The sequence below is a fragment of the Melopsittacus undulatus genome, chromosome 10, assembly GCF_012275295.1.
Source record: "Melopsittacus undulatus isolate bMelUnd1 chromosome 10, bMelUnd1.mat.Z, whole genome shotgun sequence".
NCBI lineage: Eukaryota > Metazoa > Chordata > Aves > Psittaciformes > Psittaculidae > Melopsittacus > Melopsittacus undulatus.
The window spans coordinates 19,428,697-19,445,710 of record NC_047536.1 but is presented as its reverse complement, the minus strand read 5'-3'; the positions used below and the strand labels follow the sequence as shown (position 1 = coordinate 19,445,710).

Genomic DNA, 17,014 nt, shown 5'->3' with positions numbered 1-17,014 from the left:
CAAATTAACTCATAAATAATTCATTGGATGTTGCATTCTGTGTTTAAAAGTTCACCGTGTAGGTGGCAGGTTGTGGGTTTTCTTAGAAGTGACAGTGCTTTTCTCCTTTTTTCTTAGTTAATCATGTGTGCATGTGTATGTCTGCAGAGCTCCCATAGCATTCACAGCCTGATGGTTCCCCTATAGATGTTTTAATGTCTTTCTAGCAGATGATAGTAATTTTCAGATTTAGTTATTATGGTTCAAGATAACTGTGTTGCAAAAACTCTCTTTTGAGACTGGGGTTTATTGAAATACCCAAATAATCTGGGAGTTGTTACAAATGACGTATTATTCATAAATGTATCTTCCCCCTCCCCACACATGAACACACTCACACACTCTCACACTTCCCAACCAGTCAGTTGTTATTCCTAAGCCTGCTGATACTGGAAGCAACGGGAAGTTTTTGCAACCTGGTTTGCAAAGGTTGCTTGCTGGGTGGACATTAAATGGCCAATGGGACCAATGTCAGCTCTAACACCACTTATTTCAGTCTTTGGTTTGTTCCTTAAGACCACTGAAACCTATATATATGTCATGTGGGACACACTGGAGTGAAAACCATCTCTCGTTCCTCCTGACAGACTTTTGCTATGGACGGGAGGGTTTGTCTTGCAATGGAGCATCCCATGTGCCTGCATGGCTCCATCCTACCATGCTGAAAGGAGTGGGGCATTTCCCTATTACCCTCCCCTGTCCTGAATGCATTTAGGGATGCAGAAGACTGCAGCACTGGGGCATGGTGCAGCAAATACCAACTGCAGAAGATTCCATGAAAACCTCACTCCTCAGGGCATGAGATGTGGCATGTTGGTCCAATGAAAGAAGGAGGCTTAGCCTGAGAGTGGCAGCCATACAGATATAGCACCACTTTTTGTCTTGTGTATGTATTGTTTCTTGTCTTTGTTTCTTGTTAGCTCTCTCCAATCTGACAAAGCCGTGAGCAAAACCCCATCTCAGTTGTGCTCCACATCCTTTGGCTGGCTTAGGGCTTTCAGCTGCTAAATACAAGTTACAGGTAGAGTTTAGGCAAGGTGATGTGGATGTATTTTGTTTGAAAAGGTGCTGAAATACACAGGTTTTATTGTCCCCTGTGTGCTTGTGGGTAATGCTGTCATTTAAGCTATTTCTGTTTCATAGTCCAGCTCAGGAAGGGGCATGGGAATAGGGCTGTCATGGAAGAAGAGGTGGAACCAGGAGCCTCAGGAAGGATACAGCCCTGCCATCTGTGTGCTGTGGCAGGGGGGCAGAAAACCAAGGCAAATGAGGTTATTTCAGAGATTTAAAAGGTGTTTTGTGCATTTGCTCTCCCTACATTCACCCACTGAATGGAGCAAAGCAGATGGCCACACACATTCCTCGGTGAGGAGGCAGTGGGCTTGTCTTCTGCCTGCACTGCGCGCTGTTCATGAGACTGAAAGCAAAGCCTAGAAAAAACACGCTCCTGTAGGTGTGAAAGGGAAAATACCAGACCTGATGTTGTACAAGCCTAGTTGTATGATGACCTGAAGCAAAGCTGTTAATGTGAACGGCTAGTCACAAACCCCAATTTTAGAAAGTGCAGATCATGTCAGTAATGTATATTACAACAGCTCCACTGTGTGAATCAAATATTTAAAGACTACCTACGCTTCTGCTTTTTATTATGACTGCAGAAAAGAGCCAAGTTCCAGCTGCTGGCCAGACTTCTTGCTTCTTCTTTATTAAATGAGGACATATAATTTTCCTCTGGGATACATTTGGCAGCTATTTAGGTCTGAACCTTCCTCACTAAATTCAAGAGGATTTTTCTGTTCAGTTTCAGGAGAAAGGAATCAGGGTCATATCACTGGAGAAAAACTGTTAAGACCAAATACTACTCTGATTTCTGAGCACTGTTCATAAAAATAATCACCCTGATTTAACAACTGAACTTCAGTAGCAGCAACTTGTCTGTACTGGACTTAGATGAAAAATACAAAAAACCTGGCTGCACATCAAGCTCTAAAATGGTGAAGTTATCACTGTACAGAGTGAGAAATGGGCTCAGTTCATCTTAGTGATTCTTTTCTGCTTTTGTAATTAATTTTTGTTTGGTTCATCTTTTCTGTTTGCTATTTAAGGTAAAAAATCAAACACTGAATTATCTATAGGTAGAAAGAAAGCAAAAACTGGGAAGTACTTCTTAAAAGGTGAAATGCAAGATACTTGGGAAGAAATTACATTCTGATAATTTTCCCAGGAGTCAGTTTTGAAAGACAAATCTTGTTTTCAATTGCAGCTTCCAAGGCTTTAATAAATGGTTAACATTGTTGCTAGAGTACCCCACTTAGCATTTCTAGCATGGGGACAATGTAAATATGCTGCTCTTAACGCTGAGTTTCACAACTCCTCACTGCTTAAATCACAGCACATTTACAGGCAGCTGATGAGGAGTTTGCTGATACCCTGGCAGTGGTAGGTGCTGCCCATGCAGCTACATAGAGCCGCATCTCCTGTGGGTGCTGAGAAGTTCCTGCCAACACTCTTCTTAATGAGGGTTAATTAATAAATTATTTCATTGTCAGTTTGATAGAAATTCCAAATTCCAGCCAGAAACTTCAGCTGAAAGATGTGTTGTCTTGTTTTATTTTTAAAGTGCCAACTCTCCAGAACCCAGCAACTGATCAAAAGATTGTGTGTGCCCACCAAACAGTACTGAGTGAACTTCCTTGGAGCCTGGTAAACAGTAGCCCCTGCAAACTGGTGAACGAGTATTCTGTTACTGTCTCAGCAGAGAGGACCAGGCTTGTACTCCCTGTGCACTTGGAAGACATGCACAGCTTTTCAGTCGGGTTGAACTCTTGCTATTCATTCAGATAATGAGCCTCAATCTCATTGACTGACAAAATCCAGGGTGAACAAATTCATATTTAAAACCCAGCTCCTGCAAAATGCCCTCAGAAGTGATTGTCTGGCATGTGCAGAGTCACCCAGGAGCAACTTAATAGTGAGGCAATTAAAATGAAACTGATGGATTGTTAAAGCATCCAGAGAGGTTTTCTAGAGGCCTTACGTGATTTCGTCCAGGCTGTTGGTTGCTTCCTTTTAAATTAATTATTATTATTTTGCAGCCAGACTTGAGCTCGTGCTCTCTACCCTACATGCAGGTGGGGGGGCTTGTTCCCAGATGCGTGTACCGGTCTGGTTCCTCTTGGAAAACCTTAAGTTCCTGCAGGTCTGGAGCACAAGCAGCACCAGATCCTATATACCAGCAAGTGATTGTCTTCGAGATGTTTATGATGCTCAGGTAGGAAATTAATGCCTGCAGCACTTCTTGGCTGTAGGTCTCTAATGCTAGGACAAGGGTGAGAAGTTCAACAAAACTTTAAGCAAGATGGTAACCTCCTCAAGGGGCAGAGTTTTTGGGTTTGTTGATGACAGGTTTTCTTCTGACAGCCATCAGCAGAGATTCTCATTCCACTCTCTACAGCATTTTTGGCATGAATATATACAAGGACTTGACACTGTGAAATAGATCACTAGTGTGATCCAGTCTGGCACATCCTACAGACATACAGATACACAAACACATCCTACAACTTCCCCAGCAAAGTTTGGAGACTTATTAACGTATGCCATGCTTACACAAACAAAAAAGCCCTCAACATCTCTTTCCTTCTTAACAATCATTATTTTATTAATATATTTTACAAGATTGCAGTTGAAATTATTTAAATACAAATATTTTTTTATACAGAAAGTGTAATAAAGTTAAAATAGTTCCTTGTGTAATTCATAGCATTATTGCAATGCTTACAAAATTTTGCATAGAGTGTGCAAGGACTGATGTTATTTGATACAAAAAAGCTTTACATTTTCCCACAGAACCACACACATACATAAATTAAAAAGAAAAAAGACAAACAAATCTGAATTTCTTAATGAGAACTGTGATAAAACTTTAAATTCACTTTGTCCTGTTTACACGATCAAGGTCATTGGTGGTTATCAGCGTAGAGGTCAGACAAGGTATTTCACCATCACAGATGAAAACTGCTATAGCGTATGGGTCATGCCCTTTATGTTGCTGCTGTAAATGAACGGGGTTTTGCTTTGACTCACACTGAAAGATCTTTTGCTGTTGTGTCTACCTACATGGAGCATTTGTTGGGTTGATACTGACAACACTATTGGCATTTGCGCACAAGGAAACTAATTCAAATAAGGGGTGGCTAAAGAACCCAAAACCAAAACCCAAATGGATCTGAGTCAGATCCAGCAGGTCAATTTCTTCCTTGATACTGGGCTACTGCATAGTGCAGATCCAGACTGAGATATGGGTTGCAGCTCAGGAAAAGCTCTCACCTAGGGAGGAATATTGGTGTGAATGCTGTCAGCTGAGCCCTCCTTCAATAAACACAATAGATGGTAACTGCTCCGATCTGCTCTTTATTCTGGCATGCTCTTACTCTGCTGAGCAAGGGCAGGATTTGTTCATCTTTGTGTTTGCTCTGATAACCCACATAAGTGGACAAGAAAACGAATTCCTCCAGTAGTACCTGCTACTGTGAAACTCCAGTTCATGGTGGTGGCAAGGGACAAAGCTGGATGAACAAGCCTCCGTTTCCAGGCAGCAGCTTGAGCCAACAGTGATATAAGACTTCCCACAGCTCTGCACCCATGTGATAAGGAAACCCAGAAGCTCAAGGAGTCCTGTGTCCCATGCTGTGCCCAGGAGCACCTGGGTTGTGGTTTAGACAAGGCAGCCAAACTCTTATTTTGCTTTCACAAAAGGCGCTAAACCTTTGGGTGCAAACCCTTTGGTACTTACTACGTTAAACAGACCCAAATCTGTATTTAAACCAGCTACAGTCAATGCCCTGTGCTGTGAATAGCTCTGTTGCAGTGCTCCAGCCCAGATTCCCAAGGCAGGCATCATGTCTTGCTGCTATTTCTAGTGCAGAGGACCTGGCAATGGGATGAATATAAATGAGAAAGAGCAAAGGCACCCACCAGCTTCCCTCACCCCTCAGGCTTGCCAAAGTGAGCCAGTGTACCATGGTAGCACCTCCACAGTAACCCCTCAAATGCTGTACAAGTATTAACAGGACAAAGCAGAGGTGACTTTAAGAGCTACTTGGCTGTGCCTTCTGGAGTTATTGCCAATGCTTTTAACGTGACCGGACTTGTTAGAACAGCAACCAACAACTACCAGCAGTATTTATACCACTGCAGATATGGATAATCTGTAAAAGCATCATTAATGCTGTGTATTTCATTATCCACTACATTAGTAATAGCACTGAGGCTCAGAGCACAAGCTCAGAGGAGGACCCAGAGGAAGACATCAGGCTCTGGTTTAGCGAAAGAGCTAACTCCCTTCTCTAAGGCAGCCACCCTTGAGAAATCTAGCCATAGTGTTGGGGTTGGTGGTGTTTGCAGCTAAGAAGAGTGGGAGAAACTCTAACAGAAACATTATTTTCAATTACAATACAGCCTTCGATAAAAATAGAACCACCCACAAATAATTATTCTTTAGCTCCTCAACGTGAGCCTGCCTCGAGATGTTTCAAGGGTTCTGTTATGTAGAAGTTTTTAGAAGACCAAAGATATTATATTGCTTTAGAAATTGATAATGCATTTAGCAGTAGCAGGCTTCAGAACACTTTATCTCCTATTGGTGGTTAAGCCTTCTGAATGGGGAAAAATGTGAGAGCACAATGCAATTTAAATTTGCTGTTCCATGCAAAGATGCACATGACCTATGCTTTACAATGTGCCTATCCCTGCAATGGCAAATATGTTAGAAATGGTGAGACTTTCCATTTGGGTAGGACCTGATGAAAGCCTCCAAAAAGTCCTTTTTAATGTTAGAAGAAAAGCCTGTTTGTTTAAGCCTGTGTGTTTTTAGCTGAAACAGTGGTAGCAGGGCACAACACAAATGTAAGACTTTTGCACAAATTTCTCCTTCTCGTACGTTCTCTTGCTAGCAGAAAGGTTCAGCCAGCTACACGAGACAGCCATACAGTTGCAAATCGCTTCACAGCACACCTCTACTTCCTAGTTTTTAACACTGGTTAAAAACTAACGAAAGCTCAACCCATGGAGATGAGTTGCCTCAAAGGGAATCTGGCTTCCTCTGAATAGGCAGCCCAAACACCCCATGGCTTCAAGCTGTAACAAGGCGAGACATTTCCTGGGAGAGGCACCAGTGCTGAATTTCCCCCAGGAAAAACTTGTAGCAAATTAATTTTTAAAGGACTTGCACTTCTAGTTTAAAGTGACTTGGATGGGAAATCTCAGTGGTGCACTACGACTGTATCTTCTTATTCACTCAATAAAAATCCTGCAGCTTTAAATATCCATCTTCTCCTGTATAAATGAAGTAAGTGTTTCACTTTTCACAAGGGCACAATTCAAGTGGCAGGACAAGAATGTCTGAAATGATAATGCCCCAGGTCTCTATGTGTGTAACCCTGGGCTTCTCAACCACAGCAGACTTAAAAGCTTTCTAAATACAAGCTATTCACTGTAATTTCCATCCAAGTTCCAAGCGCACTGTGGTTATTGTGGAAGGAAACAACACCCTAGCAATCTCGAGCAGCCCAAGCTGTACATGGTTTCAGTGACAGTAATTCCACTGTGTGCCATGAATGATCAAGCATAATTGCTACCATATTTAGTCAAATGGATGTTATTAATTTAAAGTATAACAGTGTAAACAGAGAAGTTTGCTGCATTACTGTGATTAGGGTGATGTCTCTTACTATTTCTTCCCATTCCCTCCTACCTGCCTTGCTTAATACACTCCACTCTTGCTTGAATAATCTCATCAGCACCACATCAGTGTTTAACCCTGCTCCACTCACAGCCATAAAGCTGGCTACATCAGCTCTGAAAACACAGCAACTGTTGTGCAGAATTAACCTAAAAGTCCTCAATTTCACCTTAGTCCACTGTTAACATGCAGGTTTTGGTTTCTGGGAGCATGTGAGACCAAGAAGCGACATGATGGGGATTCAGGGACAGGGGATTCAGGTGGCAGGACACCAGCTACCCACATTTTACACAGCAATTTTAGAACCAAGGAAAAAGGTTAAAATGGAGAAAATGGAGATGTTGCCAGCACTGCATTCCTCAACAGCACTGGCAATAAAAATGCTGGTATTTTCACATCCAAAAAGCACAAATACAGTGCTTGGCACAGCTCTGCGGGAATGCACCCTGTGCTGGCTGGGATGAATTGTGGATGATGACATTTCAAAATGTAAAATGTCAGCCATAAAGAAAAGAAGAGAAAGGAGCACAGCCTCTAACTATTTTTGTTTTTACTGCATGCACTCGTAAAATTAAATCATTACGGCAGTTACTCTTCTTCACTGAGCAGCTACTGCAAATCCTGAACAGCTAATGCTCGAGTGCAGGTAAGTGAACAGCCAATAGCATTTACTCAGTTTATTTATACCTCCAGCCCAGGATGACGTCTTTTAGCCTTCTGGTCTATTTCTTCACATTTCACATCTTAGGTAATCTTGCCCTCTGCACACATTGAAAGGTTTTTCATATTATTACCTTTTCTCCCCACTAATGAAGTTAAGAGTCTTCCTGTCACTTTCTCAAATGCAACTTTATGGTAAATCTGTATTTTTCCTGTCAAGTTCAAAAAAGCACCATTAAATTGAATGCATTTCAGATGTGAGGGCAACCAGGGAAAGGATGAATTTCTGTGAGTCTTTGGTCTTTGTTGCATTAGCTTTTGCAACATGAAATTTAAAACCATAACAACAAATAGAAAGAAAACTGGCTTTTGTTGTAAACAGGTATATGTGTGTGTATATATATATTTGTGCATCTGCAAGAGTGCATCTTATGATGACAAAAGCTAATTTCCTTTAAGAACATCTGTATTTGCAAACTAGGTATGATGTGAACTAACCTGACATCTCACAAGTTCCACAGGAATCTTTCTTTTTATCCTTAGAGCAATTTCTAGGGAGTGTTTTCTTTTAGACATCATTTTGCTACCGTATATTGCAGATGGTATTTTTAGGCTTACACATTAAACTTTTTTGTTTGTGCAATGTGGTATTTATGATTAAACAAGAAAAAGTCCCTTAAAATACAGGTGTTTGAAAACACGACTGAGATAACCAAATACAAATTACTCCTGCACATATTTAGTTATCAAAAAATTAATATGTAGGAGAGGCTTTATATGTACTGTTGTAGTTACTGGCTTCCCCTTCTGATGACATTGTTTCATGTTAACATTTCTTTGTATTATAAAGCTCCCCGTCTCACTGGGTATTATACTTCAGAAAGTGTAGAAAAAGAGAACCAATCAAAAAACAACTCGCAAAGAAACTTGGAGAATGGATTAACTTGTATAGTCATTAGAATCTCTGCTTTCGCTAATGGCACAGTCTTTTTGTTGTAGAAAACCATCCTAACTCCCCTATGAGCTGAAGGGTCATACACTACCTATGGATAAGGTACTAGGTATAGGTGAACACCGACAGTTGTTTTCTTGTCTTCTTAATAAGTCTCATATTTAAAGCAAATTTAACAAGGTCCTGAAGCCCTTTAAAGTTTAAGAGTTACAATATATGAATGCATTTATGAATACTGCAGTATTCATGATTGCCTAAGGTATATTGACATTAGTATGACAGCCCCTAGATTAGCATTTCAGTGGAGTTTTCATGCTCACAGCTGCAATGCAGACTTGCACATAGTGCTGAGTCAGTGCTTGGTTCTTGAACTGTCACCCATTCACCTCCTGCCCCAGCTCAGGCCACAGAGTCATCAGCATCCCTTCCACTGAGCTCAGTAGAAACAAATTCACCACCCACCCCAGCCTTGCCTTAGGTAAAACTAGACTCTGGCTTGGGATACATGCCACCTCCCCAAATAGCAAATGCTCAACTGCAGGGCCGATTCACAAAGAAATACACACAAACCCTTGATGATTTTTGAAATTTCAGGCAGGAAGGCTCTAATTTAAATGAACTCAGGGAAAGCCAACCCAGACAGGTACAGCAACTGTGAGGCATTTCTGGGCAAGGCAGGAGGAAAAGCGACTCTTGTGCATGGGATGGAGCAGCCATAATTTCTCAGGGCAACCTCTGCCAGTGTCTCGCCACCCTCATAATGAAGAAGTTTTTCCTAACATCTAATCTAGATCTCCCCTCTGGCAGGTTAAGGCCATTCTCTCTTCTCCTGTCCCTACAGGCCCTTGTTAAAATCCCCTCTCTGGATTTCTTGATGACTCCTTTAGGCATTAGAAGACTGCTCTAAGGTCTCCCCAGAGCCTTCTCCAGGCTGAACCATCCCAGTTATCTCAGCCTGTCCCCATAGCAGAGGTGCTTCAGCCCTTGGAACACCTTTGTGGTCTTCTCTGGACTCCAAGATGTCTGTGTCCTTCTTATGTTTGGGGCCCCAGAGCTGGACTCAGTTCGACTCAGTTCTCCAGGTGGGGTCTCACGAGGGTAGAGTAGAGGGGGAAAATTCTTCCGTTTCATCATGTTTCTTTTGATGCAGCCCAGGATATGGTTGGCTTTCTGGGCTGCAAATGCATACTGCTGGGTCATGTTGAGCTTCTTCTTAATCAACACCCCCAAGACCTTCTCCTCAGGACTGTTCTGAATCCATTCTCTGCTCAGCCTGTAGTTGTGTTTGCCACTCACTGAACAGCAGGAGACTAATCATGTGGCCAACACAAGTGCAGGCAGCATCATCTAAACCTCTGTCTTACAACTCAGGTGGGGCTCAAATGATTTGCAAGTCTCTATACAAGATCAATCATTCTAGCAACAATTCCTTGTCTTTCAACACAACATATGATTTTATGCTTTTTAAGATGCTATATGACTGCAAAGCATATTGTAGCAACCAGAACTCCTTTGTGTAGACATAATTAAAGTACCCTTTGTTCACTTCAGAGAAGCATCCGCACAGATGGCACAGATGTTTAGGGTGTTCCCTAAGAGCTCCCCCATAGAAATGCATACCGAAATAGATGTCCTTAAGCAGCTCCATGGCCTTCATGATACAAGAACGTGATAACCTCATCCAGGAGCCTAGCTGAAAAGACCAGCCACTCAAAATTAATTTATTGGGATGGAAATCCTCACCAGAGCAGCTAGAGGGTGCATGGGGATGAGGACTGAGCCACCGGCCTCTCAGGAGTGGAGGAACATGGAAGTCAGGACACAGCCTCCCTCCTCGGTCACTCCAGCCCTGCCTTCCTTACCAGCGGGAATACTCTCAAGGGTGGGAAGGTTAATGCAATTCGTTCTACTCTTCCTGCAGCAATGTCTTCAGAACTGTTCACATGGGACTTATTTACGAATTGGGCTGTTGTCACTAGAAGGTTTGTGTTCACTATTAAATGAAACAGGGGGGAAAAAATATACAGTAAATGTAGGATTATGAATGGGACTTCACTTGTAGTCCCAGAGGTAACATACACAGTATTTTTCTATATTTAACATGGTAAAAAACCCCAGCTCTGTATCACTCTTAGATGCCCCTCCAGTCTTAACGCATTTCATTAAATATCTGTTTTAAGTTGCACAACCAGTTCTCAAGACACCCTCCTGTCCCTCCCCCCAAATAAACTAGTTTTAATAACAAGATAAATATGATGTGCTTCTCCTTGCTGAGTGCATTGACTTAAGGCATAGGCACAATTCCCCTCTTTGAACAGAGATGGTATAGTCCTGTGTCTCAATACAATTGTTATCCTGGGTGACCCTTTGCATTCAAACATTGGCTCAAGACATAATAATTACAGGAATAATTCATTAACAAATAGATTGAGTTTGTTAATTAATCTGAAAGCATTACAGGAATAAATTTTATCAGAGTGATGCTTGGTTAGCAGCAACACATCTAAACTAAACTCCATAGAAATATTCCCTTTGAGTCCAGTCAGTTTTGGATTAAGCCAGAATTGTTCATTTAAAACAAAAAAATCAAACCCTGGTACTCTCCAGATGGCAAGAAATTATGTAGAAATCTGTAGAAAAAAAAGAATGGGCTAAATTATTTCTAAAGATTTCTGTCAGCTACATTTTATCTTGAAGATCACTTGAAGAATAACAGCTTTGCTTAGATATCACTAGGGATGGGCACTGATCTGTCATATTTGCACATGAGATAATACTTTCGAAAGTATCTCGGTGGCTTAGAAACCGTGCTGTCCTCATGAGATTTTCTGCAACTTGGGTACTTTTGCAGTAATTAATATATTTATTTTTTAGAGATTTTTATATGCATGGGGATGCAATTATGGGTCAGAATTCAACGATCTGGGCTCTTCACATTAGTTTTCAGAACATGAACAGTGAAAGTAATGTTACCAGATCAGATTTTCTGTTTTATCCCGTGACTCCTAGATTTTAAAATAAGGAAAAATGCAACCACTGAAAGATTAAACCACAAGTTTTGGGGCCTCAAATTCTAGAGGAACCAGCATCCAAAGCCCTTGCTTTCCAGTAATCTGCTTTGCTACAATCTTTATAAATCCTTAAAGAAGTCTATTTCATTGTCAGCATCTCTGATATTTGCAGTCTCCATCAAATTTAAGTGACCTTGGACTGTATAACCTGAAAAGAAAGATTACAAGAATTCTGGCGGAGCACCTACATTACACATCTTACCTGTGCAAATTTCTTAGTTTCTATGGGTAGAATAGGTAATTCTCTCTGTTTCTATGGGTATTGATAGGCAATGCCCAAATCTTAAATCTTCACACCCTCACACCTAATCTTCTCAAAATTAAAGGTGCTAACGGAGAGTGATCCAGGACACCTGTCAATTAAGGAGATTCAGGATTTTTCTAGTTAATCCAACATTCACTTTGTTTTTTTTCCCTCCAAGAACTAGATGCAGTGCCAGTTTTGTTAGCAGAGAGGTGACTTCAGGTCAGGCTTAGAGCTGATACATCACATCTGAATAGCAAAAGGCATCCTTGGCCATGCACAGGCAAGTCGCAAAGCCCTTTAGAAAAATACAGTATTATTCCAGCAAAAAGATTTGGGCTTTTCTACTGACCAAGAGCAATCAATCTCTCCCAGCAGGGAGCCACACTTCAGGAGAGTAATTTAACCTCAGGTATCTTGGATCACTCTATGTGATGAATACATCACATCTGGCTAATTAGTTTTTCCTTTTTCTTTTTTTCATGCCACTGATTTAATGGTGCAAAAATAATCAGAGATGCTTCTCTTCCCTTTATATATTGGTGGGTCTACATCGGTTCCAGGGTCTTGCCCAGCCAACAATCCCACTGCTCTGAGAACATTATCAAAACCAAGGGGTGATCATTAGACTATATTAATATAGAAGGTTCCAAGGGGAGCATCAAATCCAATTCAGCAGATTGTACCAGTGAATTTTGGTATGGGAAAGAGAAATGCTACACAAATATAACAGGGTCACCCTGGGATTCCTTGTACTGAAACATCATTTTACACAGAGGATATATATATTTTATATATATATTTTTATATATATATTCGCACACACGCGCGCGCACACACAAAAGAAGTCTTTGATAGGCTTTCTGTGTTCTAGTAAAAATAGTTGGCAGCTGCAATCTGTGAGACCAGAACTGTTTTTTGTGCTGCCTGCGATGCCCCCACTGCGAATTGTCTCTCAAAGGCAGACGCTTGTATTTATCTGGCAGGTTGAGCTAGTGCCTGCCTGTGACAGAAACAACCTCCCATTGGGACACACACAGAGCTCGTAGATTTTTTGCCTGGACCCTGCAGAAGAGGAAGATCCTTGAGGCAAGTTAGGTAGTTTGATTTTTGCAGAATTCAACGTTATCTGAAGGCGGAGGTGGAGAAAGAAAGAGAGAGACAGAATTAGTGGAGAGCTGTTGTTTTTGAACTTGTGTTCAAAGAAGCTTCCATCACACAACTCGGCTACCACAAACACTGGGTAGGCAACTGTACTGATACTGATACAAATCTGGGTGAGCATGTTATCGGCCTTTACCATGAGATGCCCAACACCTCCATTTTGTTTCTGCTAATCTACCCACTGCATTTTCCTGTCTCATAGCTTTCTGGGACATCTCCATGTTTGGGTGATCCCAGCTAGAGTTATCTCACTGCTTCGTGTGGTCCCTGCATGGTTCAGGTGCACACAATGACTTCACTTCCCCACCAGGGCTTCTGGCACTGTGATCCCATTGCCTGTTATGCTGTCAGGTTTGTAGTGCTGACTTTTATGTGTGTATTTTATGTATATCTGTAACACTTACATGTTTGTTAAAAACAACTTAAATGCTGTAACAGAACTGAATTTTTCCTTATAAAACAGAACATAAAAGTGAACCTGTGGCAGCTTTTAGACACATGGCAGCTACAGGGGAATGCTCTACCATCACTGAGAAGAGCACACTAAGATAACCTGCACACCAGAATATTACAGGGCAACTGTATTTTCCCTTATCCTCAATTACAGTAAAAGTCTCCAGTTTTAGCATTCAACCATCTATCTCCTTAGAGAGACAGGTCAATATATGTATTTTAAAAGCAACTTAGTTTTAAAAACATTAAGATAATTTCTTGCAGTAGTGAAATGCCTTGAACTTCAACTCCAGTCACTTGGTTGGGTTTTTTTTAATATTCGTTAGTTTTTTTGTTAACACCAGTGGTCCGGGTTTGGAATGTCTTAAAATGCAAATGTTTAGAGATAACAGAACTGCAGTAGAAATCCCATTCTGTTTATTACACCTGGCACTAAGATAGGAAAACTTTAGCTTATGTTGAAGCCCTACTGCTGGAGGTTGCTGTTCAATGGGAAGCTCCTCCTGTTGAGGCCCTCAGTGGGTTCCCAGTGGGGGCTCCTTAGCTACATCCTTCAGTATCTTCCATCACTGTGGCAGGAAGGGGGGATGAGACCATGTGCCCATGTATTTTGACACACCAGAGGAGACTTAATTCAACATCTGTTTTACTTTTGTTCTATGTTATCAGTTTTACTTAATCTCTCTTCCCCTTTGGGATCTTACCTAGTGCAGCAACAACCTGTGTCTCCTAATGATCCCTTTCTTTCCAATATGAAAACATCAGCTACAAAAGCTTTTCAGATCAATACTGGTGAATTAAGCTTTTCTTATAGAAAAATGTATGATAAAAGATTTAATTACGTTGGCCAAGTAAATCTTGTTTTAAAGTGACAAGGAAACAAAGAATTTAGGAGCAGTCTGTATTTTACAGTCGCATAAATCTGCTTGAACAACAGATGCTATTATCCAAGCACTTTAAAAATAATGAATCAGCCTTTGCCACAGAGCATCTCATTTACATATGATCTGTTCAATCACTGCTAGCAGAAACTAAGCTAGGAAGTCCTGCTGCACCAGTGCTCTCATACCAGTGTTTCAAATGCAGCTGCTCAGTGACCCAGGAGATCTGCAGGAGATCTGGCTTTGCTGCAGGGCTTGATGTGCTTTGCTTACCTCTCCATCTTTGGATTCCAGCCTGAGCTCTGTCCTGCATGTGGCTTTCAAGCTGCCAGCCTCGGCGTTGATCTCGATGCCTTTTGGAGCCTCCATCACCAGTGCACGTGTAGGTGACTCCAGTCTGTAACAGAGAGGGGAGTTAGCCTGGTGGGTTGAATATTCATGTTCAGTCTCAGGCTGTCATCTTGCACAGCCTGACTGTCCATTTCATGGCACCTTAGGACCTACTGCTGTTCAGATCCACAGCTGGTTTAGACAGTGGGAAGAATTCATGCACAATCTGGCAAAACACATCACAAATCCAATCTGCTAATCTCAGATTGGTGAAATTAATCTAGTATCTGTATTTCTGATATGGAATTACCAACTTTGCTATGCTGGGTCAAGATGCAAGGTACAATAAAGCTCCCCCCATGATCAGCTTGCTCATCTGCAATTCAGATTTCTAACTAATCAGTGCTAATGGGGGATATTAGCAAAGCAGGACACCTACATAGAGAGTACAACACTTTTGTTCCTCAAACCACGGTTCAAGAAGGAACAAATTATTTGTCCTGACTCCCTATAATATGAGATTTGGAAGAATTTAAAGGACATAAAGAAATCAATGAAAACAACCAGGCTGAAGGTCCCAAATGCCTGATGTCCAGTCTTACGCTTACGTCACCCTGCTCACAAATAAGCTCCTCTCTGTAGTGCTTTGACCCCTCCAAACCATGGATACTCCACACAGGTATCTGATAACTCTGTGATAGCACTGTTCAACATAGCCAAACCTTTTATTTCAGGCAATTGGGGTTAATGCTGCAAGATGTGGAAGTGAAAGGTTCAGTCTTCCTTACTGATTATCCATTCATAAGGCTTGTATTATACTCGTTTCTTCTCTTCTTTATAATACACTGTCGTAGTTTAAACCAAGTCCCCCTACTCCCGGAGAGTTAGGAAGGAGAATCCAAAGAATGTAGCCCCCACGGATTGAGATAAGAACGGTTTAATAGCTAAGGCATAACACAAAACCCCTACTGCCATTTACTACTACAAATAATAATGATACAGCAAACAGCAAGTGAAAAGAATACAACACCCCACCAGCCACCGACCCATAACTCACTCCACCCTGCCCGGCCGAGCACCATGTGCTCCCTCCTCCATTTTCCTCCACGGCTCTACACCCTGCCTTCTCTTTCCCAGAATGCATCCTGGGCATCACGTGCTATGGTATGGAATACCTCATTGGCTAGCCTGGGTCAGGTGTCCTGTCTCTCCTTCCTCCCAGACTCCCCCTGGCTGGAAAAAACCTTGAACAAAAACACCCTCAAAACATGCTCAAACCATACTTTTTGTATTGAAAATGATAATAAAAAACAATTCCTCCTCTTTGGGAATATCCTCTTTGTTGATTTTATCACCATTTATTTACTGCACCATCACAAACCAGACTATGATCTCCCTCCGTAAAGCAGGCAGGCAGGCTGGAACAGAAGCTGCTCTGCTTTGACTGCTTCAGACTTGCAGCCCCCACAAAACCAAAGCACAGGGCAGCAGACACCAAGCTCACTTGGGCAGCTTTTAGGATTGGCTTGCATCACTGCTGTGGCACTTCAGCCATTTCTCTGCTCCTCATATATAATCATTTGTACAAGTCAGTGTATTCTTAAATGGACTCCTGCTAGTACTGAGACAACTTTATGGGAGACCTGAATAAATTCAGCTGCATCTATTGCAGCCAACAGTTCAATAAAGCAAAGGCAGAGTTCCCTCTGTGCGGTACTTTTCAGCTTATGGCTTTCCCTCTTGTTGCTGTCTTCATATTGCTGCTTTTTGAGCACCTTCCCCTCAATATCCCAAACTTATCCACAATTTTGTGGCTGACTCAACTAAATCTAAATTTCAGGTGAGAACTGAGGCATACTCAGCCAAAAGAATGAGCATGGTCTCATGGTTACCAGTCTCTGCACAATGTTTCTGAGCTGCTTTTTGTTTGCTCTCTTTAGGGAAGCTACAGTTTGTGTAAACCTTCTTCTGATCCCTCATCTGGAATCACTCCTTGTCTGGTTTCTGAGGTTAAGACTGCTGCTACTCACTTCCCACCACTCCCTATGACTGAATTGCAGATTGCTTGAAGGAGTAAAAGCTTGCAAAGAGTGATTGCCATTAAATAGTGATAGCTGGGATATGATTCCTTCTGACCTTCTAATTTCAGTAACTGCCTTTCCAACATCTGTTAGAATTTCTTTATGGCAAAACCAGCCACAGCCCACAGCCATGGGCTCTGGAACATGCACTCATTAGGGTGGCTGAACACACTGTCTGCCCTGCATTTTCTCTATGGATTTCTCCCCAGGGATAAAGTATGCTCCCATCTTCAGTGATACAGCTCACAGGCTTACCCTGAAAAAATGCAGGACCCTCTGCCTGCACTAAGCCCCCAGGATCTGAGCTGCAGTGGCTGGGATGCAGGCACACATCCACTCCTGCTTCACAGGCAGGATCCTCCAAAGCTGAAACAGAAAGCTGGGGCCAGTTGTGTCT

General features: G+C 41.8%; 1 protein-coding gene across 2 annotated transcripts in view; it reads right to left on the bottom strand.

The window, feature by feature from the left end:
- Positions 1 to 3,682: 3,682 nt before the first annotated feature.
- The window catches only part of SGCD (sarcoglycan delta), a 335,598-nt gene continuing 322,266 nt past the window's right edge, over positions 3,683 to 17,014 (bottom strand). Inside the window, exons 8-9 of one of the 2 annotated variants that reach the window (XM_034066623.1) lie at positions 14,480 to 14,603; positions 3,683 to 4,971 (exon numbers count right to left, since the gene is read on the bottom strand). In XM_034066623.1, coding sequence (XP_033922514.1) covers positions 4,939 to 4,971; positions 14,480 to 14,603 — 157 coding nt within the window. In that variant the 3' untranslated portion in view covers positions 3,683 to 4,938. Of the gene's footprint in view, positions 4,972 to 12,636; positions 12,838 to 14,479; positions 14,604 to 17,014 lie in introns of those variants that run through there. The other variant, XM_034066622.1, reaches the window with a different exon arrangement.